At 35.8% G+C, this 26,331-nt stretch overlaps 2 protein-coding genes across 3 annotated transcripts in view; both read right to left on the bottom strand.

Annotated features, from left to right (window-relative positions):
• The window catches only part of Ssbp1 (single stranded DNA binding protein 1), a 110,200-nt gene that overhangs the window by 23,114 nt on the left and 60,755 nt on the right, over nucleotides 1-26,331 (bottom strand). The window lies entirely within an intron of this gene.
• Nucleotides 1,892-26,331, bottom strand: part of Tas2r5 (taste 2 receptor member 5) — a 37,751-nt gene continuing 13,311 nt past the window's right edge. Inside the window, 1 exon segment of the mRNA XM_087205934.1 lies at nucleotides 1,892-26,331. Coding sequence (XP_087062060.1) covers nucleotides 25,710-26,331 — 622 coding nt within the window. The 3' untranslated portion in view covers nucleotides 1,892-25,709.

Raw genomic sequence — 26,331 nt, 5'->3', positions numbered from 1 at the left:
AATACTCCCAAATTCATTCCTGGAAGCAAGCATCACCTTGATCCCCAAAGCAGAGAAAGACCCAACCGAAAAGGAGAACTATAGGCCAATCTCACTAATAAACATAGATGCAAAAATCCTTAATAAGATAATGGCAAACAGAATGCAGAAGATCAAGAAGATCATACACCCTGATCAAGTGGGATTCATCCCAGGGATGCAGGGATGGTTCAATATATGCAAATCAATCAATCACTATATCAATAGAGCCAAGGACAAAAACCATATGATTATCTCCATAGATGCAGAAAAAGCATTTGACAAAATCCAACATGCATTTATGATAAAAACCCTACAAAAAAATGGAATAGATGGTCTCTACCTCAAACTAATAGAAGCCATCTATGAAAAACCAACAGCCAATATCATACTAAATGGTCAAAAACTGAAATCTTTCACACTCAAATCAGGAACAAGACAAGGATGTCCACTATCACCACTCTTGTTCAATATAGTTCTGGAAAAATTTGCCATGGCAATTAGACAAGAGCAAGAAATAAAAGGAATAAAGATAAGAAATGAAGAAGTCAAATTGTCATTATTTGCAGATGACATGATACTCTATATAGAAGACCCCAAGAACTCCACCAAAAGTCTTCTAGACTTAATAACCAAATTCAGTCAAGTAGCTGGTTACAAGGTCAACACACAAAATTCAATAGCTTTCCTCTACACCAATGACAGACTCACTGAGAGAGAAATAGGGCAAATAGTTCCTTTCACAATAGCATCCAAAAAACTGAAATCCCTAGGAATCAACCTAATGAAGGAATTCAAAGACCTCTTCTCTGAAAACTATGGCACTCTGAAAAGAGAGACTGAAGATGATATCAGAAAATGGACAGACATCCCCTGCTCCTGGATAGGAAGGATTAATATAGTGAAAATGGCCATACTTCCAAAACTGCTATATAGATTCAATGCAATTCCAATTGAGATCCCAGCAGCATACTTCATGGACCTTGAGAAAACAATCCAAAAATGCATTTGGAACAAGAAGAGACCCAGAATAGCAAAAGCAATTCTAGATAACAGAGACATGACACAGGGCATCACAATCCCTAACCTGCAACTATACTACAAAGCTATTGTGATAAAAACAGCATGGTACTGGCAAAGAAACAGACCTGAGGACCAGTGGAACAGACTAGAAGATGCAGAAACAACGCCAGACACACTCAGCCATCTTATCTTCGATAAAGGAGCCAAACACCCTCACTGGAGGAAAGATAGCCTCTTTAATAAATGGTTCTGGAAAAACTGGATTTAAAATTCCCAAAGATTAAAACTAGACCTATATCTCTCGCCATGCACCAAACTAAAATCAAAATGGATTAAAGATCTAAATATTAAAATAGAAACCCTGAACCAGTTGGAACAGAGGTTAGGTAGAACTCTTGAAGAAATCGGTGTAGGAAAAGATTTTATGAACAAAACCTCAGTTGCCCATGAACTAGCACAAACAATCAACAAGTGGGATCTCTCCTTATTAAAAAGCTTCTGCATAGCAAGAGAAACCACCAACAGTGTGAGGAGACAACCCACAATGTGGGAAAAAATCTTCACCTACTGTTCCTCAGACAAAGGTCTACTATCTAGAATCTATAAAGAATTTTTAAACATCAGACCTCCCAAATTGAAAGACCCAATCCAAAAATGGGCATCTGAAATGAACAGACATTTCTCACACAAAGAAGCAGAAATAGCAAATAAATACATGAAAAAATGTTCAACATCACTGGTCATTTGAGAGATGCAAATGAAAACAACGCTGAGATTCCACCTCACTCCAGAAAGAATAGCTGCTATCATGAAATCAACCAATAACAAATGCTGGCAGGGCTGTGGGGAAAGAAGAACCCTGGTCCACTGCTGGTGGGAGTGTAGACTGGTGCAACCACTGTGGAAATCAGTATGGAGGCACCTCAAAGAACTAGGACTGGAAGTCCCATTTGACCCCGCTATTCCACTGCTGGGGATCTTCCCCAAAGAATTAAAAGAATCATACCACAGTGATATATGTGCACCCATGTTCATAGCAGCACAGTTTGTAATAGCTAAAACTTGGAAACGGCCCAAATGCCCATCAACTGGAGACTGGATAAAGAAAATGTGTTTTTTTTATAAAATGGAGTACCACTCAGCCATAAAAAATGAGAAATTAGAGACATTTATAGCTAAATGGATGCACATTGAGGTGATACTCTTAAGTGAAATAAATAGGACACACAGGTATAAATACCGAATAGTTTCTCTGGTGTGAGAAACTGAAAGTGTAAATAAGGACTAAAATGTATAATAGGTAATGTGAAATAGGAAGAAAAGGGGCAAAGGGGAAGGAAGTGGGTGGGGTAGGGGAAAGGAAAGAAGGGTATGGAATTAATATGAGAAAATGGAAAAATAGGAACAAAATCTTTGTAAATTGGGAGGAATGGAGGGGTTGAAGGGAGGCAAGGGTGAAAAATAAGAACCAAGAGAGATTATGGAAAAGTGCAAATTTCCAATGATGAATGTTATCATATTGTATACCTAAAATGTACCAATGATTAGAATCAATAATCTATAATGCAAAATAGGAAAAAAATGTCCAAAGGGGTAGGGGTATGGGAGGGGCAGGGAAAAGGAAAGAAGGGAAAGAAAAAATGATGCAAAATGGAAATAAAGTCTTTGTAAATAGGGAAAGATGGAGGGGGTGAAGGGAGGGCTAGGAATGGGGAAAAACTAAGAACCAAGATGCATCATGTAAAGGTACAAGTTCCCAATGAGAAATGTAATTGTGTTGTATACCTACAATGTACCAATAAAAGAATTTAAAAAAAAAAGAATGGATAAACTCCCAGCACGCAAAGATTCAAGAAACAACTGTATTCTATCCTTGGGTAACATTTTATCTCTTGGTTAAAATACAATATATAGTTTAATGAGTTTTCCACTCCAGTGCTGTGAATATAATATAATCAGATATGACTATGGTTATGGATCTTGACGTGTGAGATTAACCTGGATTTTCTGCCAGGACCAATTGTAATCACATGAGCTCTTAAAAGTAGAAGAGGAGGGCCGGGGATTTAGCTCAGGGGTTTCGCAGCCTGCTGTGCAAGCACAAGGACCTGAGTTCAATGATCCCCAATACCAAAAAAAAGTAGAAGAGGAATGCAGAATATTTGGATGAAAAGATGCAACAACAACAACAACAAAAGCAGAAAGGATTCAAAGTATGAGAAGAACCTGACCTATCATTGCAGGCTTTGAAAATGGAGTAAGTGGCTACAAAGCAAAGAATATAAGTGGCCTCTGGCACTGGAAAGAGCCCCCACCTAACAACTAGTAAGGAAATGAGGACTGAAATGTATGAATGAATCTGTACTTAATTGAGCTAAATTCTGAAAGAGTAGGAAATGGATTCTCCCCAGAAAGAACAACTCTGCTGACACTTTGATTTTTTTAGCCCAGTGAAATCTTGGACTTTGTACCGAGAGTACAGTGAGATAATAAATTTGTGTTGTTTTAAAGCACCTTGTCATAATTTGTTACAATAGCCAAAGAAAACTAATAAACTTTTAAATCTATATATCCAAAAACCTCAGGCTCTTTGTATATTCAACTGTCATGAAAATAAATTCTAAATTCATTAGGATAGTATCCCAGCCTCCCATTCACCCCTCCCTTTTTTCAAAGATGTTCCAGTTTGTTTGTGGCCTATACTTTATACAATGACTAATAATAGCAGATAAATTTAAGCAATCTGCAGATAAAACCTAGAGTATCAATTGAGGCTAAGAACAATTGGATGCTTACAGAACTGATATGCTTATAGAACTATTAGTATATCAGTTTGAATTTCAAGGAATCATATAGTCACAAGAAATAGATTTTTAACTTGCATCATTTTGGCATCTACTATTTCCAGGATAGATTTAGTGCAATTCATTCATCTTTAGAATACAGAAATTTGTATAAACATCTCAGCGAGAACTTATTGCCAAGAGTGAAATATTTTTAGTTTATAGGACTGTCTACCATATATCTTGAAATTACCTCGTGGTTATAAATTTTTTGTCTAAGAATTTAGCTAGATTGATCATTAAGTGCTAACATGGACATTTTAATTTATAAAATCTAGCAACAAGTTGAAGAAATAATCATATAAGGTTTAGGATAAGTATACATCACACTCCTTATTGAAATATTCTAGTGTACGTGGATATTAAATTTAAAAAGAAAATTGTCAAAAACAATTTCTTCTGACTTAGTTCCATATTAGTCAACCAATGGTGAATATTCTGTTGAAAAAGAACACATGACCAAATGAGAAGAGCTTTCAAAAAGATACACGGTTGTTAATCTTTTAAAGGTTTCTAAAGATATTGTTTTTAAAATAATGTCAAATAGAGAAAAATCTGAGGGGCAGTAAATTTAGGTGGATCAATCCAGTTCTATCAGAATTTATATTTATCTGACTCCATGTGTAACAATGAGGGAAGAGCCAAACAGAAAAAATGTCTAAGAGGAAAAATCTGAAGATGGTTTCTCTCCCTCAAATAAAGAAAGCCAGTATAGACCAAAGGCAAATAGGTGCAAAAGAAATATTTCCCTACTTAGGAAATAGAAAACTGTATGGCTTGTATGGATCCATATCTAAACAAATATTCTTTTTGCTCCTTTCATAATAAGATTCAAAAGACCTAACTACCCAGTAAACATCAGAAAAGGAAAATCTATCATCTGCCTTTGATTTTTTTTTGCGGGGGGAGTTGTTAGGAAAAACAATACTTAGCGTTTAAGATACAGTATTATTGGCTAATGCTCAGGAAAGACCTAATATTTAATAGGACATTTTTATGTAGATGACTTCTGGTCAAACTTTATAAATAAACTATGCAGCATTAGACTAGGATTATACCTAAGAATTGACCAAAAAAAATCACTCAATACAGTTAACTCAGCTGGTAGCTAAACAACAGAAGGAAAGAGGAATAATGCTTAGGAAAGGAAAACATTCAAAGAACACATCTAACACCCATATATGCCTTACTCTTTGTGAGTGGGCAGAACAGACTCAGTCACAGACTCAAGTGGTTGAAAAGACTATCTGCCCTCCTCTTCCATGTTCCTCTTCTACAGTTGGCCAAAGCCACTGGAAAGTCCTAATGAGGGGAAACTCTGTCTCCAAACATTAAACACAAAGGATATAGGTTAACTGATGAGTTCTTAATGAGAGAAGTATGAAATATAGGAATTCTGTACATCTAAAATACAGGAATTTTCAGAGTTTTATTTTAAAATGGCCATAAGTTTGAGTTAGACCCAAAGTATAGAGAAACAATGGGAAGTACAGGGTAGGTAAAATCTCCCATGATATTACTCTAGATGGTCAAAAACTGGCATAAAGAGATAAGAGCATCAAGCTGGAAACAAGGCAGATCCAATCTTAAAGGTCCCAGAAGTAAGTCACAGGCAAAGAGGTTCAGGCAAGCACAGAATATAGCAGTAACATATGATGGGAAAGAACTTTGTTTAATTTATATATTAATTGGTACATTTTAGGTATACAATACATTTACATTTATCATTAGGTGTTTGGACCTGTACATGATGTATCTTAGTTCTTATTTTTTTTCCCCATTACCTGTGCACCCTTCACCCCCACCACCCTTCCCTATTTACACAGACTTTGTTTCCATTTCTTTTTTCTTTCACATAATTTTCTTTTACTTTCTTCCCTTTCCCCTTCCCCTCCCGCCACTCCTCCACCTTTGGACCTTTTCCTATTTCAAATTATCAATTATTCATTTTAATCATTTTCATCCTTATTTACACTTTCAGTTTCTCCCACTAGAAATACTATTCGGTATTTACACATGTGTGTCCTATTTATTTCACTTAAGAGTATGGCCTCAATATGCATCCATTTAGCTATAAATGACTCTAGTTTCTCGTTCTTTACGGCTGAGTAATACTCCATTTTATTTAAAAAAAAAAAAAAAAAAACCACATCTTTTTTATCCAGTTTCTAGTTGATGGGCACTTGGGCTGTTTCCAAACCTTAGCTATTACAAATTGCGCCACTATAAACATAGGTGCATGTATCGCTGTGGTATGATTCTTTTAATTCTTTGGGGAAGATACCCAGTATCTGGGGAATAGCTGGGTCAAATGGGACCTCTAGTCCTAGTTCTTTGAGGTATCTCCATATGGATTTCCAAAGTGGTTGCACCAGTCTGCACTCCCACCAACAATGGAGAAGGGTTCCTTTCTCCCCACAACCCTGGCAGCATTTGTTATTGGTTGATTTCTTGATAGCAGACATTCTTTGTGGGGTGAGGTGGAATCTCAGTGTTGTTTTCACGTGCATTTCTCGAATGACCAGTGATGTTGAACATTTTTTCATATATTTATTTGCTGTTTTACTTGGGAAAGAACTTCTGATAAAGCAAAGGTAATATGATATCAAGGACCTTGGAAAGAATTGGAACTCTATGCAACTAATGCATGTCAGGATTTGAAGTCAAGGAAGAAAGATCTATTCAGAGTCAAGTTCAGGATTCTAGTCTCTAAAAGCAATAGTACAAGCAATACAAGACTGAAAAAGAAAATAAAAACTCTCAAGTAATAAGCAAAGAACCAGAAGACATGTTTATCCCAGGAGACACCACAGGGATAGCTGGTATGAAGAAAGGCATGACATGGGAAAGTCAAAAATAAATAATTTTTAAAAACATATAATGAAATAAATATTCCTAAAGTAATGCCCCATCTAATCTCTGAACCACATAAATAATAAAATGATTTATAGTAGTGTTTCCCATCATCCTAGGCTTTGATATATATGAGAATCCTCTAGACCAGATAAGTATTCCTCACTATGTGTAAAATACTGTGAGCAAATGTTGTAGAACCTACAACCTTAAGCCAGTACTTGATGAAACCAAGGAAGAGCAATAATACACAAAAAAGATAAAAAACATAAAAGAGAGAAAGAGAAGTATAGCAAATTGTATTTTTCAACACAAAAGTACAGCAAATTGTATTTTTCAACACAAAAATGTCTCCAATCCCATAAGCCCTTATGTAATGTGATCTTGGGACTTCTCCAACAAGAAATGGAATCTTCTTTTCTAATCAAGATTTCTCAGCCTTGACACTATTAACATTCTGGACTCAACAATTCCTTGCTGGGGGACTTCTGAGAAGATGGTGGAGTGTTGAACAACAGAGAAATAGCCTTTCTGAGATTTGGTGTCCAGATGCTGGAATATAGCAACGTGAGGAAGAGAAGAAGGAAAGTGAGTCCCCAGGACCAAGCAAGGATCTATAGCAGGAACTGAAGCCCATGGGGAGAATTAAGAGAGAGAGACCTCAGTTTAGAAGAAGGCAGCAAGTGGTGCTTTCTCCCTGAGCCCTGACTCATTGTGTGGGAGGGGCAGCTTGAATCTGCAGATGCACAGTGACTACTGGGGACCCCAGAGGTCACCACAGAGAAATACACCAGTGGAACAGAGCAATGGATACACCAGAGTACAGTCACTAGTGAGTTATTCCAATTAAGATGACCCTCAGGAGAGGGCAATTGGCCAGTAGCCATCTTGGAGAGGGGCTAACTGGGCTTAGAACTCAGAGCAATTTCAGGCCAGCTCTATCTAGTGGCTTGTAGTGTCAGAGTGAGGCACAACCAAGTTCAAGTTGTCAGGAGGACAAGAACCAAGTTCAAGCCAGCAGGGACCTGACTTCAAACTGGCAGGAGGAATACAGGGTGTTGCAGGCTGAACAAATTTGGTTCCAGCCTCACAGCCAGAAACCAGCTTGAACTTCAATGGAAATAAAGGTGCAGGGCCAGGGATTTAGCTCAGTGGTTCCACCACCTGCCTTGTAAGCACAAGGTCCTGAGTTCAATCCCTGGTACCAAAAACAAACAAGCAAACAATAAAGGTGCAGCTTTGCGGAGATTATCTACTATTCTGCTATAAATCTATGGCTGGCATGCTAGGATTAATCAACATGGATTTGGACTCTGTCTGCCACTCTATCTACCAGTGACACCAGAGACACATCCTGAACTTGTTTTTCTTCTTTTCGTTTTTGTTTTTATTTTTGTTTGTTTGTTTTGTTTTTGTTTTGTTTTTTTGTTTTTATTTTTGTTTTGTTTTCTTGTTTGTCCTTGCTTTTATATGAGTGTGAAGATTGTTTCTAGTTTTTTGTTGCTGTTGTTCTGTTCTGTTCTTCTTTTTCTTCCTTCTCTTTTTCTGTCTTCACCAGTTTCCCAAAGTTCATACAATCTTCCTTTGTCCTCCAGCCTTGCTTCTAATCACCTCTTCTTCTATTTCTCTATTTTTCCCCCATCCCGTTTTAAATTTTCTCCCTTGGTGTAAAATCGACATATTGAGGGCATATTTACTATATACAATTTTCTGGTGCATTTTAGATTTTGTTACATAACCACAAAAATAGTTCATATGGTTAAAGGTGGAAAATTAATAGTTACCACAGTTTGTCATTTTTTAGGCTGTGTTTGATGCTATTGTTATTGCTGACTGTACTACTTTAGACAAGATAACATAATTGTTCTAATCAGTTGTTGTTCCTGGTATGTCAAGACTGAGATTGCCTAAGAGTCATGAACAATATTATATGCCAGTACCAAAGAACCTGGGCTTAGGACAAATAGGCACCAACTTCTCATCCCCAATAAACTGAAGAGGTAGGATCTTGCAAAAGACTCAAAATCCAAAAGCCAGCTACACCTGGAAGACATAGCTGAGAAGTAGTCATCTCCTAAGCGTTTTCAATACTAGACAAAAAGCTACTGCCATCAACAATTTACAAGCATCAACACAGGAATTAAACTTTAAAAAAAATAGAAAATGAGAAGACACTTAGGCAAGATGCAACCCCAGACTTCCAGCTCACCAAAGGCAAAGCAAGGGGTTAATGAAGTAGAATAATCAAACAGCATGGTTAACACAGCAGATGAACGAGTATCTAAAATAAAAATCAAATTAGAAATAATTTTTCAGATAACTACAAAGATGATGACCATAATGAAAGACATGGTTAATAACCCTAGAGCAGGCACAGATAAAAACATAGAGCTTGGGAAAATGATGGTAACCATGAACTCCCAACATAGGAAAGAAATGGAATTCATGAAACAGATTCAAATAGATATCCAAGAGATTAAAAATTCCATTGAAGGGTAGCCCACTTTCTCATCCCCCTTCTGTCACTCTTAGACAGAAGCTATCTTTCTCTCAATAAATTTTTCCTACTCTTAAAAACAATTCCATTGAAAGTATATGCAGCAGAATGAGCCAATGTGAGGACAGAATATCAGATATAGGAGACATAATTGCAGTCAGCAATCATGAAAAGAAAGATTTCTTAAAAATAGCAAGGGACCATGAGAAATCAATTTAACAGCTGCTAAAAGATGCAAAGAATAATAACATAAGATTGATCAGAGTCAATGAAAAAGCCAGGAATAGTGAAAATGGCATAAAAAATCTGTTTACAGAACTAATGGCAGAAAACTTCCCGGGCATGGAAAAAAAATTTGAAATACAGATAACTAAGGCATATAGAACTCCAATTAGCCATGATCAAAAAAAGTCTACACCAAGGCATATAATAGTCAAGATTCCAGAAGTTGAACACAAGAACAGACTATTAAAAGCTCTTAGAGAAAAGAAACAAATTGCCTATGAAGGAAAGCCCGTGAGAGTCACAGCAGACTTCCCAACACAAATCTTCAAGTCAAGCTGAGCTTAGAGTAAAGTATTTCAATCTTTAACAGAAAACAACCTCCAGCTCAGATTGATGTACCTCACAAAACTACTGTTATGGCTTGTATCTAGATGTCCTCTTAAAACCTCATGCAGTCACAAGTGGGGCTTTTTCAGAGGTTGTAGGATTTAGAGTGTGTGATGCTGATATTGATTGATGATTCAATGCTACAATCAAGGACACTAGGATTGGGGGTTTGAGTGTTACCGGCCCTATATAGCCTGGATAAGATACAAGAGATACAAAAAGCTGTAGCCATCTCCCTTTCCTGCTTTGCTACCTTCTGCCTGCCATGAACTCTTTCTCCTCTGCTATGCTTGTCTGCCATGCCACCCTGCCTTGGAGCCAGCCAACTATGGGCTGAAACTTCTACAAACTGTGAGTAAAATAAACATTTTCTCCCTTAACTTTGGTTGTTGAGTATTTTGTCTCAGCAACAAGAAAAGTAACTAAGACAGCTATCTTTCAAAATTGATGGAGAAGAACCAGGTATTTAGCTCAGTGGTGCCGCTGCCTGCCTTGCAAGTGCAAGGTCCTAAGTTTGATCCCCAGTGGAAACAAAAAAATTGATAGAGAAGTAAGATACTTTCATGACAAAGAACACCTGAAGAAATTCATGACCACCAAGCCAGCACTCTAAAATATTCTGAAGGACATTCTAGAATGAGATAACAAGGACCACAACTCCATGAACTTGAATGTAATGAATCCACTAGGCAAGGCAAATAAACAGAGGGGGCAAGAACAACAGGAAAATAACATGACAAGGATAAGTCAATATATATCAGTTATAACTATCAATGTAAATAGTCTTAATTTACCAATCAAAAGAAATAGATTAGCAAAATGAATCAAGAAGCAAGATCCAACAATATGTTGCATACTAGAAATACATTTAATTCAAAAAGAAATCATAGACTGAAAGTTCAAGGAAGAAAATTATACTCCATGCAACAGGAAGCTGCAAAAAAGAGGATGGGTAGCTATTCTATTTGCAGGTAAAGTGGATTTCAAGCCAAGGCTGATTAAGAGAGACAAAAAAGGTCACTACGTCCTTATAAAGGGAACAATCCAAGAAAAAGAGATGATAATCATAAGTATATATGGACCAAATGCCAGCACACCCAACTATGCAAAACAAATATTAACAGACATCAAAAATTGAATAAGCACTAATAGAATTGTACTGGGGGACCTCAATATCCCACTGTCACAAACAGATCAACTAGACAAAAAAAATCAACAAGGAAATATCAGAACTGAACCAAACTTTTAAAGAAAATCGACTTCATAGATGTCTACAGAGTGTTCCATCCCACAATATCAGAATACACATTCTACTCAGCTGCACACAGGACCTTATCCAAAATAGACCAAATTACTAGCTCACAGAACATGCTTAAGTAAATGCAAAGTGATTGAAATTATCTCATGCATATTACCAGACCATAGAGCAATGAAATTGAAAATCAATGGCAAAAGAAACCACAAAAACTTCATAAACACATGGAAATTAAATAACACCCTCCTAAACAACCAATGGGTCACAGATGAAATTAAAGAATTAGATAGCTTCTACCACTAAACAATAATGCCAATGCAACATAACAGAACTTATGGGCTGTGATGAAAGCAGTCCTAATGAGGGAAATTTATATCAGTGAATTCCATTATCAGAAAAACAGAGCAAGCTCAAATAAACAACCTAATGTTTAACCTCAACCTTCTAGAAAAAAAGATAAAGTCAAGTCCAAAGCTCACACAGGAAGAAAATTATAAAGATCAGAGCAGAAATTAATGCACTAGAGGCTAAAAAGAACAATACAAAGAATCACTGAATTAAAGAGTCGGTTCTTTGAAAGATTAAATAAAATTGACAAACCCTTAGCCAACCTTATGTTAAAAAAAAAAAGAAAGAAAAGACTCAAATCCATACATTGTGGAATAAAAAGGGTGAAATCACAACAAATTCTGTGGAAATCCAGAAGATCATCAATATCAACTTCAAGAACCTGTATTCTGGGGCTGGGGATTTAGCTCAGTGGCACCACATCTGCCTTGGAAGCACAAGGTCCTGAGTTAGATCCCTGGTACCAAAAAAATAAAAAGAACCTGTATTCTAATAAGATGGAAAGCACAGAAAAAATGGACAGATTCCTAGATACATATGAATTACCAAACCTGAATCAAAAGATATAAAAATTCTAAGTAAATCAATATCAATCAATGAAATTGAAGATGTAGTCTAAAATCTACCAACAAAGAAAACCCCAGACCCTGACAGATTCACTGCTGAATTCTACAAGAAATTTAGAGAGGATCTAATGCTGCTACTCCACCAAAAGACCTCTAGATTTAATCACCAAATTCAGTAGTGTAGCTGGATACAAAGTCAACACTCAAAAATCAATAGCATCCTTGTACACAAATAACAAACTCACTGAGAGAGAAGTTAGGGAAATAATACCTTTTACAATAGCATCTGAAAAATGAAATACCTAGGAATCACTCCAATGAAGGAAATAAAAGACCTTTACATTGAAAACGACAGTATATATGAATAAATGTATGAAAAAGGAGATCAAAGATGATACTAGAAAATACAAAGACAGCCCTTGTTCTTGAGTAAGAAGAACCAATGTAGTGAAAATGGCCATACTTCCAAAATTGTTATGCAGATTTAATGCAATCCCAATCAAAATGCCAATAATATATCTCACAGAATTACAGAAAACTGTCCTAAAATTCATTTGGAACCAGAAGAGACCTAGAATAGCAAAAGCAATTCTGGGCAAGAAAGGCAAGGCAGGAGCCATTACAATCCCTGACTAGAAATTATATTAAAAAGCTACTGTGATTTTAAAAAAAAATCATGGTACTGGCAAAAAAACCCCAACAGACCTGAGGATCAATGGAACAGATTAGAAGATGCAGAAACAACTCCAAACACGCTCAGCCAATTTGTCTTTGACAAAGGACCCAAACACCTTCACTGGAAGAAAGATAGCTTCTTTCAGTAAATGGTGCTGGAAAAACTGGCTTTCCACATGCTGAAGATTAGAAGTACACCCATATCTTTCACCATACACTAAATTCAAGTAAAAATGGATCAAAGAGCTAAATATTAAAACAGAGACACTAAATCTGCTGGAAGACAGAATAGGTAGAACTCTTGAGGACACTGGTGAAGGCAAAGACTTTATGAACAAAACCCCAATTACACAGGAAATATCACAAAGAACCAACAACTGGGATCTCATCTTATTAAGAAGTCTTTACACAGCAAAAGAAACCACCATCAGAGTGAAGAGACAACCCACGGTGAGAGAAAAAAATTTTGCCAGGTGTTCCTCAGATAAAGGTCTAATATCTAGAATATTGAAAAAAAATCACACCCACCCCCCCAATTTAGAGACTCAATACAAAACTGAGCATCTGAAATAAATAGATGCTTCTCAGATGAATTAGAAATGGCAAATAAACAGGAAAAAATGTTCAACATCACTGGTCACCCAAGAGGTGAAAATTAAATCAACACTGAGATTCCATCTCACTCCAGAAAGAATGCCTGTTATCAAGAAATCAACCAACAACAAATGCTGGTGGGGGTCTGAGGAAAAAGGAACCTTTTTCTACTGCTGGTGGGAGTGTAGACTGGGGCAACAACTATGGAAATCAGTGTGGTGATTCCTCAAAAAACTAAAAGTAGAGCTTCCATTTGACCCAGCTATTCCCTTTCTTGGTATTTTCTCCAAAGAATTAAAAGTATCATACCACAGCAATATATCCACACCCATGTTTATAATAGTACAGTTTGTAATAGCTAAATCTTAGAAAGAGCTCAAATGCCCATCAACTGAAGAGTAGATAAAAAGATTTTTTTTATATACAAAGGAATACTACTCTGCTATAAAGGATGAGCTTGAGGCATTTCTCAGTAAATGGATGCACCTCAAGACCATACTCTTAAGTGAAATAAGTTGGACACACATGTTTAAATACCATATTGTTTCTCTGGTGTGGGAAACTGAAAGTGTAAATAAGGACCTGGCCGGGGATTTAGCTCAGTGGTTCCGCCGCCTGCCTCGCAAGTGCAAGATCCCAAGTTCGATCCCCTGTACCAAAAAAAGATAAACAAATAAATAAATAAAATAAGGACCAATATGTATAATAGATGTTGGGAAATGGGAAGAAAATGTTCAAATTTGAAGGGAAACAAGGGAGGAGGGAGGCAGAAAGGAAGGAAGTGACAAGAAAATAAAACAATAGAAGGAAAAAATGGAAACAAAGCTTTTGTAAATAAGGAAGGGAAGATGGGCAGAAGGGAGGGGAATGGGGAAAAAAATAATCAAGATATATAATGTACCGGTACAAATTCCCTATGATGAATGTTATTAATATGTGTATCTAAAATGTACCAATAAAAAATAATTCCTTAGGGACTGTAGTGTACATCATAGAATGTTTAGCAGCATTCCTGGCCTCTACAACTAGGTGACAGTAGCATATGCTCTTCCCCTAGTCACGACAATCAAAAATGGGGAGTTGGGATTTAGCTCAGTGGTTCTGTCACCTGCCTTGCAAGCGCAAGGTCCCAAGTTCGATCCCTGGTACCCAAAAAAATGGGGAACAAACTTATCTTTGGTAGAGAAACATAACACTACAGAATCTAGATGGTCCCTGTAACTACTTCAATGAACAAAATACTGTGAAAGGGATTCTGTGCCAATTCCATGCACAGCATTTAACTGGCCAGAAAATTTCAACTTCTTTGCTTCTTAGAATGTTCATATTTGAGTGATAACATAATATGAGGAGATTAAGTCATATGAAAAGGCCAATGTAAGCTCTCTACTTGAGTTCCCATCAAACCAGCATCACCTGCCAGCCACATGCACAAACTCTCGTCCAGCAGAGCTGACATTTAGCTACAATTGTATGAGAGTCTCTGAACAAAAGTCTTCTATTTGAATTGGTCAATCTATATAAACAAGAGGGAAACAAATTACTGTTTCAAGTTACTGTGCTTTGGATTAATTATGCAGCAGTGGATAGAAAGGAATAAGACAAATAACAGATGGTAGACAAGAAGACAGTGAAGAGAAACTGATTTGTATTTCAAAGATCTACTAATTTTTTAAAAAGAACAAGAAAAAGAAAAAAAAACTAAAGACAGAAGCCAGTAATGTTTATCTTGCAACCACAATGCTAGTCATAAAATTCATTCACTATCAGCTAATTTTTCTGTAATTAACAAAAAATAGAATGAAAAGACAAAGTTTTATTAATGCCTGTATCTAAAGGGTTAGGATTATTTTAATTTAAAAAATAAATAAAATGATTCCATCATCTGTTTTATGATAGCAAATTATTATAGCAAAAAGAAAATAATATGCATTCAACTCACACAGGGTTTTAAGTCCCAGTTTTACCACTTTTTAGCTATATTCATTCCAACTATAGAACATTACACAGAAGATATAAGAATGGCTTTACAAATAACACTGCCCTGAAAAAGCTCTCCAATGTAATAGACAAGAAAAAATATAGATTAAAAGCATAAAACATAACAATCACTATTTTCTATGAGATAATATTGCCAAGTCTCTTTATTATAAATCTGAATGGATTTTATTTGTTATATTATTTATGGTGAATATGTTCTGATATACCAAGATAATTACTTCAAAACTATAAGGGAAAATATTTTAATGACAACCTTAACAAAGCTATAAACACATAAGCATTGTGACCTGCCTCTCTGAACAAAAACATATAGTTTTTGAGAGGCATAAAAATAAACATGAATAATTTTCCAGTTATTTTCTTTATTCTCTCCTACTTTAAGGTTCTAGATTGCTAACAGACATTTGTTACTCTTAATTGAAAACATTCCTTAGTACTATTCTGTCCATCCCTACACTCTCCTTGGAATTAAGCCAATAGCTAGCTACAAATTCACTTACAAGATGAGTAAATCTACAATCAAATTAATTGTTTTTCTAAACACTTCTTTTAGATAGCAGTGATTACCAGTACCAGTTCCTGCTAATAAATCAGCTGCTTTCTTGTAAATTTACCTCAACTACTATACAAACTTTGAGATAGCAAATAACACAACAGGTGAGACAGCCAAAAGTCAGAAATTCATTACCACTTCATACCTAGGACAGAAACAGGAACCTTGCATAGTAGCTAGTCTTATTTTTCCAGGAAAAGGGGTTTTAAAAAGACCAAGAAGCAAATAATGTGCAGCTGGAGGCTGTCTCATTTCTATAGACCCTACAATAAAGGCTTACTCCTTAAGCTCAACCTAACATTTTATTATGTTAGTCTATCTTTGATTTACTGTTGATCTCACTCCCACATGCAAGACAAATAGTGCTGAGAAGCATCACAGCTCTATGATATAACTACATTATATAGTTTGTCTGAAAACAGATTCTTAGATTGTCCCCTCAATGACATGTATTAGATTTTCAATACAAAAGGAGGCAATAACTACTAACTTCAAATTGGACAGGAACATGTTTTGTCAGTAAGTGATACCTGCTGCTGCAGTTTGAATGTCTCCCTCAAATTTCATGCGTTGGAGCTGAGAGTGCTGTACTCTCAGCCCTGGAGAGGCTGAGACAGAGGATTGCCACAAGTTTGAGGCCAGCCTGAGCTATAGGGACTTCAGGAACAGCCTGGACTGCATAGCAAGACCCTGCCTAAAAAAACAAAACAAATTTTTTCATGTATTGGAAGTTTAATCCCTAGATTCATATGTTAATGGTATTTGAAGGTGAGGACTTTGGGATGTAGTTAGGATTAGATGAAGTAATGATGAGGGCCTATGATGGCATCAGTGCCTTTATAAGAGGAAGAGAGAGCCTCCCTACACACCTCTTCTGTCTCGCATTTTGACGCCTTCCATCAGGTTATGATGCAGCAAGATCCCTACAAGATGCTAAGCAGATGTGGCATCATGCTGTTACATTTCCTAGCCTTCAGAATAATTAGTCAAAAAAAAAACTTCTATTCTTTATAAATTACCCCTTCTCAGGTATTTTGTTATAACAACAGAAAATGGACTAAGATATCTGCTTTCAGAACAATTCCTCATAGAAACGGTTCCATTTGGCCCATGAATTTTCATTCATTAAAATAGAAGATGTTTAGATTAACTAAGCTCAAAAAGGACAACAAGTGAGCCTCAATTTGAGACTTAGAACTTTATCAACAGAAGAAAGAATCTGAGCTCCTTTCTTCCATTTCAAGCATCTTAATTTCATGTTTTACAGGAGTCCAACTTAATGGTTCAGAAATTGGCAGAACAATTAGAGAGTGCTACTGAGGCCATAAAGCTCTTTGCAATTGTTTGAGTTTGGGGGAAGTTATGGTTCCAAATAAGAGGGCTCTATACCTAATATCTGAAAGCAAACTATATGCCATTTCACAGAAAGGATTTGAACTTAACATTTCTATAAACTCTTTGGAGGCTTTTAATATTGCTGTAAGAAATATTAAACAAGCAAAGCAATCAGATTAGGTAATTTAGTTTAGATACCTATAACTCATTCTATGGACTTTTTGGATTGGGGCAAGGATCTGTTCTCTTGATTTAATGTAGGGTTGCTTTGCTCCAGGCTTAGAGATGAATTACAAACTGTACTCCTCCTCAAATGCCACCATGGGCATGTGCTGTCTCATTCAATGATCCAACAAACCCTTATCCATCAGAAACAACAACAAAGAATAGCATTTATTGAAATCAAAGTCATTATTAATACGACAAAAGACAACTCAAATAGCAATAGAGATCTAGAAAGACTACTCCTCAAAATTTTCAATCTCATAGACTAAGCTAAAAGATCACCAAAGGCGGTCTGAAAAATGAAAATCAGACAATACAACCTATCTGAAAACTACCAGTCCTGCAAATACACAAGGAAAAAGCCACATTCTTCTCAGAGAGACAAGACTACAAAAGTTTCAGAATTCTAATGGAAAAAAGAAAAAACAAACAAACACTGGCTAACCTGCTCTGTGCTCTATAGCCAATGACAACTGATTGTTACTTGTTCATTTAACCCAATTTATTGCCTGTTTTCAAAAATTCACCCAGAAAAGACCGCATACTTTATGATCCTAACTCAGACTGAGTTCTTCAAAAAACTTTCTGTAAATTCTCTTTTGTGTAATTGTTGTGTTCCATTCTCAGTGATATTTTCCTTGCTGGAAAGATTATTAATAATTAATAATTTTTTTCTTTTTATGTACTCTTTCCTAATTGTCTTTTTGAGGACTTTAAGAAAGCTAACCTTCCACTTATTCACTATCCTCTCTTTCTCTCTCTCTCTCTCTCTCTCTCTCTCTCTCTCTCTCTCTCTCTCTCTCTCCTGGTTCATTCCCATCACCATAAAAACAAGTTATTTTCTCCCATTAAAAAATATAGATCTCAAGTTACCTATTTCCTGCTATTTCTTAGTCCATTTATAGCAAAATTCCTTTAAAAAGTTTTCTATCCCCACTCCTTCCAGATTTCCTCCTCAGTATCTTATCCAACTCTAACCTTTCCAAAGCATTCTCTCCAAAACTGTATTTTCCAAAGTCACCAGGAACTTGTATATTTCTGAATCCAAAGTTCAATTCTCAGCTTTCCTTTTAGTTGACATATCAACATCATTTGACAAAGTTGGTCATTTCTTCTTTCTAGATAAATAACTACTTTTCCAAATGCTAAAGTTACAGGAGGAAAACACAGACAAAAGCAAAAAAATCCCTGTCTTCATGGACTATACATGTTAGTTTAAGGAGACAGGTACTTAACAAATAAAATATCCATGATATCAGATAAGTGCTATGAAAGAAAAATTTAAGTGAAATTGTGAATTCTGGGGTAATATTTTAGTGTGATTCTTCTGACAAGGATCCCCAAAGCTGGAGCAGGTGTTAAGAATTCTCCTGGAGAATGCTAGGTATGTAGAAAATGGAGTTGAAAGATAATCAGAAGGTGGGACCTATCTCCTAGAGATATTGTAATTAGCATGGAACACTAATAATGCCACAATCAGGATTGAGAAAGAATAAGGACTATATTTATGAGAAAGTATAATAATGTTAGGTGACAAAAGATGACTCCCGTGTATGAGAAGGTAATGTTAGGGCAAACATCAAAAGAGAGGCAGGGAAATGGATATCTCCAAGAACATCCTCGAAATGAACCTCAGAAATAATGATTTGGGTTGGCAAGTGGTCTTGGGAAATTGGGAAGCCCCACAGCCAATTGATACAGAGCCAGAGACCTAGGAGTGAATGATGCTGTCATCAGATGCTTCCTTCAAGCCTTTTTCAAGTTCCTTAAAACATTCAGAAGTGCTGAATTAAAGACTTTGTTAAAAGAGAAGAACCCCAAACTGTTGATACTTATTTTTGCAAAAGTAATCCTTTATCTGATACAAAATATAAGTTCATCTGAACATGATGCTATGCTAATAAAATTCAATATATAGGAAAACTTCAATGAGGTTAACATTTAATTATTCTTAACCTTTGCTAGACACTGGAACTACCAAAGGAGCTTTAAAAACATAGTATCTGAGTCTGATACTGCAACTCTGATTTAACTGGTCTTGGGCATGACTTGGATACTAGGATATATTTTAAATTTGTCAAAGTGATTCTCACATGCAGCAAAGATTGAGAATCTGAAACTAACTTTCACTATGAGATTATACTATCTAAAATATTTCCTGAATTTTATGGAATACTAATGGGAGATAGAGAAAAAAAATCTTTTAAAAACCAGGCTTATTAATTGTTTTATACTGGTGTATATAAATAATTTAACTTTTATGTATTAAGCTTATTTCCAGCTACTTTTCTGAATTAGTTTATTTCCTAATGATTTTTAAATTTGGGGGATTGTCTATGTGAACAATCACATCTTTTAAAATAATTTTTTTTTTTTTTTTAGTGCCGGGGATCAAACTTGGGACCTTGCACTTATGAGGCAAGCGCCGGAACCACTGAGCTAAAACCCTGGCCCTAAAACAATTATTGTTTTATTTCTTCTTTTCCAATTTTAATACTTTTACTTTCTTATTTTAATCTTACTTTTGTCACCTGTAGTACAATATTACATAGTAATGATGATAGTAGGCATTCATTTTATTTGAGTTTAAAAGGAAATTTTCTTCTGTTCTCTAAATGCAGAGTAATTTTGTGATTTTTTTGTAATTTATCAACTTAAGGAAGGTTTTTGCCCTTCTTTACTAAAAAAAAATTTAGCACAAATGACAAGTGAACTTTATCAAATGATTTTTCTTATTTTTCAGATGAATGTGTAGCTTCTAATAACAAATTTATTTGGATATAATTCATGAAACATAAAAATCACCACTTTAAAGTATACAATTCAGTGGATTTTATAAATTCCCAGAGTTGTACAAGGATAATCATTATTTAGTTTTAGAATATATTCATTACACCACAAGAAATGCTGCACCCATGAACAGTAACTATCATTCCTCTCATTTTTTAGCCCCTGAATCCCTGATCTACTGTCTATATGCAATTACCTACCTATTCTAGAATTTTTATATAAATGAAATTATATAATATGGAGTCTTTCATGACAGGTTTTGTTCACTTAGCTTAATGTTGTCATCTATTTTGGAGCATACATCAGTGCTTCATTTCTTTTTATGGCTGAATAATAATCCCCTGTATGGATATACCACATTGTTTGTCCATCATTGTATGATGAACATTTTGGTTGGTTGTTTGTACTTCATACTTACTATAAAATCATGTTGTCATGAATATTTCTACACAGGTTTTTTTATGGATATATATCTTCATTGCTCTTGACTATATACTTAAAATTACTAAGTCATGTGATAACTTTGTATTTAATATTCTGATGCATTGCCAAGCTATTTTCCATACTGCACCAATTTATGTTTACACCAATAATGAATAAGAATTTCCACTTCTTTAAATCTTTAACAATAAGTTTTTTTTTTTTTTTAGCCTTCCTGGTGGTCGTGAAGTGATATCTCATTATTGTTTTAACTTGCATTTCCTTAATGACTAAGGATGATATTAATCATTTTTCAAGTGATTATGGCAATTTGTATATCTTCTTTGGAAAAAAATATTCAAAAACTGTTCATTTCTTAATTGGATTATACATCCTAAATACAAGTTCTTTGTCTGATATATTATTTTTTCAAAAGTTTCTCCCTTTAGACAAACTAGAATATTTGTTATTTCACTTTTTTGATGATATCCTTTGAGGCACAAAAGGTTTTTAAATTGATGAAGTTGAATTTATCTATTTAGTTGTTTATGCATTTGATGTTGTGTCCAAGAAAGTATTGACTAACCTAAGGTCACAAAGATTTATTCCTATAAGTTTTCTTGTAAAAATTGTACATTTAACTGTTACATTTTTTGTAAAAATTGTATGTTTAAGTATTACATTTTGATTTGTGATCCATTTTTAGCCAATTTTGTGTATGGTGTGAGGAAGGAATCCAACATCATTCTTTTGTATGTGGATATACAGTTGTTTAAACACCAATTGCTGGGCCGGGGATTTAGCTCAGTGGTTCTGACACCTGCCTCGCAAGCAGAAGGTCCCGAGTTTGATCCCTGGTACCAAAAAAATAAAAAAATAAACACCACTTGCTGAAAAATCTTATTTTACCACTGAATTGTCTTGGCATACTTGACTAAAATCATTTGACCAGAAATTTGAGAATTCTGTACTCTTCTAATTCATTGATTCCTATATCTGTCTTTATGCCAGTACCACACTGTCCTGATTAGTATAGCTTTGTACTAAGTTTTGAAGTTGTGAAATGTGAATCTTCCAAATTTTTTCCTCTTATTTAAAATTGTTTGAGGGCATCCTATAATACCAAATAAATTTTAGGATCAATTTGTCAATTTCCGAAAAAACACCAAAAAAAAAACAACCTCCAGCTGAGATTTAGTTAGGCATTGCATAGACCCTCTGTTTGGGAAGTATTGATTCCTTAATATTAACAATTCCAATTCATGAAGATGAGACATCTTTCCATTTATTTAGGTTTTCTTCTATTTCTTTCATATTGCTCTGCCTTGCTTTTACATTTCTCATCTCTTTAGTCCTTCCTCATATTTTCCAAGAGAGTTCCTTGAGCTGACCTTCCAGTTCACTGATTCATTATCAGCTAAATCCATTCTGCTACTTCTTTTGACAGCTGAGTAGTTTACTTCACCTAATTTAAATATGTATTTCAGAGGCCAAAAGAAAATAAGACTTTTCTTCTCCATGGGGGCCTGGGAACTAGCGTAGGTATCTGATCTAGAATAGATCAACTAGAAACTTCCAGCCAGCAGTTTAGATCTTGGAGTCATGACTCAGAGAAGCAGTGGCAGCTTCAAGGACACATGCTGATAGCAACAGTCCCTGTAGTGTGACTTATGGTATTCCCAGTCATTTACTCTCTTTTAAAGCCTTTTGGTTCTCATTTTCTGAGATTAAATTTCCAGCATTCACACTGATTCTATAAGAAAACCAACATCTTTCTTGGAAGGAAATGTATTTTCTCCTTAAACTACATGACTGACAAAACAGGTGAGAGAAGTCAGAATATGTGAAAAGTGCAGAACTGAAACCCTAACTCCTTCCCTCTATGTGGTTAGGACTCTGTAGATAGTGTCACAGGTCATGGTTCACAAAATAGACTTGAAAATAGATTGCTTAAATGAAAAAATTAATCAAATTTAGGAAAAAGGAATGGATTTAGGGTGAAATGAGATAACTCTCAAATATGATAAATGGGATTGAAAAGCTATTGTTCACAGTTGATTAAACAAGTAAGAGAAGTAAAATCTTATTTAATTTGTGAAAATAATCACCAGAAGAACTGAAATAAATGATAAAAGCTGATTCTATCTAGGCAGTGGGACTAATAATGGCAAATGAAAAGTGAATGTTCATTTTTCTACCTTCCTATATTGTTTGAATCATTTTTAGTCATGTTCACGTCACATTTTTAACATTTGAAATCTCTAGACTACACCATCACAGAGTATAATTGAAATGAAGGCTATTAATATCTACACACACACACACACACACACACACACACACATACATGAACCCAGCTGCAACTCAGAATGCAAACTATAAAAGATTTAATTACGTAGGAATCGATCAAAAGTACAGATTTGCCTCCAGATTTGTTTTCTTGGCTAAAACACAAAGCAGCCTCACACCTGTCATAAGCAAAATCATTTAGAAGGAAATTGAATCCCAAAAGGTGCCTATGAAATGCAAGATTTTTTTCCAGCTTTATTGAGGTATAATTGACAAATAAAATTTATATATTTACAGTGTACAGTGTGATGTTTTGATATATGTATGCATTGTGAAATTATCACTGCAATCAAGTAAATTATCATATTTATCAATTCACAGTTTCCCCTGCATAATGAGAACATTTAAGATCTATTTTCTTATCAAATTTCAGGTGTATAATACAGTATTATTAATTATAATCACTATGTTGTACATTAGATCTCTAGAACCTATTCATCTTGCCTAGTTATAACTTTGTAGCCTTAGATGAACATCTCCCTATTTCCTTCAACCTTCCCTACCCCTGGCTACCAGCATTCTACTCTGCTTCTACGAGTTTGGCTTTTACAGATTCCATGTATCAGTGAGATCATGCAGTACTTGTCTTTCTGCACCTAGTCTATTTTATCATAATATCATCTAGAATCATTCTTCTTTTCAAAAGTGACAGCATTTCCCTGTTTTTAAAAAGCTGAACCAGGCCAGGGATTTAGCTCAGTGGTTCTACCACCTGCCTCACAAGTGCAAGGTCCCAAGTTCAATCCCCGGCACCAAAAAAAAGAAAGATCTAGACTGTTCCATCTATCTCATCTGCCACTTGATGATTTGAGAAAATTATTGCTAACTGCTTAGAGGTGCTTTTAAAACCAAATGAGATAATGGACGATATATATAAAAACTCTTGATAAAATGTAAAGCCCAATACAAAAGTTAGGTCATGTTAGGTGCTGTTAGTAACATTATTATGATTGGTCACAAAGTACATCTGCATAAAATAGTAATGACATAATAGACATTCATCCTGCTATAAAAATATAACCAAGAAGAATCATTTATTTTAAATGAGTGGATATTACCACTTCTGGAACACAAAAGATGGTACTTAACCTCATATAACTCACAGTGACACAACAAAGCCAGTCCCCTGGATGATGACAGGTATCCACATGTGCCTATCATGTACATCAATTCACACTTTAGGCAAGAAAATGATATATGTCAGAGAGAGTAGGTTCATGAAAGTAGATTATTTGTATAGGTTGATGAGAAGTAAAAAAAAAAAATGTCCTTTGGATTACAGATACCCTAGAATAGAACCAAAGCAAATGTGTTCAAGGCTGAGAAAATGCATAAAAAGAGGGGAAGAATTCAAAAGAAGGGAAGGTAAAGTTGGCATGTTACAAGGGTAGCATGAAGTCAAGGAAAAAGCTCCAGATAAGAAGTCATAAAACAGCAATGTCGCCAGCACTGCCATAGGCTCTCTGCACAACACTAGGCAGGCCACTGCCCATCACTGGGCCTCAGTTTCTTCATCATGGAAAGAGGAGTTGCAAGACCAGTTAGCATAGCTAATCAATCATTTTTAAAATACTCATTTTTTTGGTGTCTACTATAGGTGAGGCAATGTTCTAGTCATCTGAAATATAGGAAAGAACAAAAACAGTCTCTGCTACCATGGATTTGACATTCCAGATGATCTCCTTCCAATTCAAAGACCTGGGGGGCCAGGGATTTAGCTCAGTGGTTCTGGCACCTGCCTTGTAAGCATAAGGTCCTGAGTTCAATCCCCAGTAAAAAAACAAAGACCCAGGGCCAAGGATTTAGCTCAGTGGTTCCACCACCTGCCTCGCAAGCACAAGGTCCTGAGTTCAATCTCTGGCACCAAAACAAACAAAGACCTGGCACATAAAACTCTTACTGTGGCTTTGGGGAAGCCAGAGTGGACAGTCAGTACAGCCTAATGACCAAGAAGGAGAAGGACATCTCTTCACAAGAAGTGTGTTTGTTTTGCAGTAGTGAAGATTACATCTTCAGCTCTTTTATTATTTTTTTATTTTGAGAAGGATCTTGTTAAGTGGCCCAGGGTGGACTAGAACTTGCAATCCTCCTGTCCCAGGCTCCCAGAAGGCTGGGATTACAAACAAGCACCACCATGCCTGGCTGTAGTGTTCTTTCTAACAGCACAACCAAGTGCCTCTCACACCCATTATGCCTTAGTCCAAGTCCTGGACACTGGAGCTTAATATAGACGATGGCAGCAAACTGACTCTTATCCTGAAAGGTAATCTAGGGCTCAAAGATGATTCCAGAATATAAAGATGTTTCATTCTTCATTTATACAAGTAGGCCTACTATAGTGAAGAAGTGGGAAATTTATTTGATAGATTTTTAAAAGCTTATCCAAAATGACTATTATTGACAGATGAAATTTCATAAAAATTAATAATCATTACATTGTTCCTAGTCTTTTTTTCTGTAATAGGAAAGCAAAACATATATCTCTTCTAACAAACATAAAGCCCCTGCCTTTATTTCTGTAACACATTAAAACAATTAACTTTGTATTGCAAAAAGAGAAATAATATTGGTTATATTCTGTATTTCTTGTTGCTCATTCACTGAATTTGTGTCAAGAAGAAAAATCTTAAAAGATATGAAAGTCAACTCCTTCACAGAGAGCTATCAAAAGAGTATCTCTAAGGAGCATCTTGGCCACATCTTTCTCCTCAGATCATTGGCCCCAGGATCTCCAAGCACATACTGTCTTCCACTAGATTCTCTGACAAGTCTGTTTCACCCTAGGAATCCCCATAATGAGTATGACAGAATGAAGAGATGGGTAGGCAGCCATGAATGTTTCACAGATTAGGACCCTAGTGAGATCAGCAGAAGAATACTGGGAAGTGATGGAAAAATGGGTAGCCACACTGTAAATCAAGTGCAGTATAAAAAGGCAGCCTAAGGACCTCAGGGCAGTGATGTGAGCCTGCGTTCGAGAATCTCTCCTACCAGGGGCATGAACATTCATCTTCCTGTGCTGTCTATACAAAGAGACAATTAGTGCCCCAGAGGAAGCAAGAAACACCGTGAAAGGAAACCAACTTCCTGCAACGAACTGAAATAGTAAACAAGTGTGCCAGCTTGTAAAGAGATATGGAATCCTGCTGTTTCCTTGGGTAAGACTATAGGGCTTTAAGCTGGTGTTGATTATAAGTAGCAAATTAATGAGAAAGTGTCCCAGAAGACACCAGAGACTTAAACTACAGACCCTCCGCTTCAGCCATAAGTAGGCAGGGTGAGTGAAGGTCATGATCTTCTTACAGTAGAAGACACTAAGGAAAGTAGCAAACCACAGGCTAGACTGGCTTACCAGCACCCAAAAAATATTGAGA

Source organism: Heterocephalus glaber, unplaced genomic scaffold, assembly GCF_053883595.1.
Source record: "Heterocephalus glaber isolate CG9 unplaced genomic scaffold, H.glaber_assembly_v1.0 deba00000621, whole genome shotgun sequence".
Classification (NCBI taxonomy): domain Eukaryota; kingdom Metazoa; phylum Chordata; class Mammalia; order Rodentia; family Bathyergidae; genus Heterocephalus; species Heterocephalus glaber.
The sequence above is the reverse complement of the archived record's forward strand: the minus strand, read 5'-3'. Positions and strand labels throughout refer to the sequence as shown.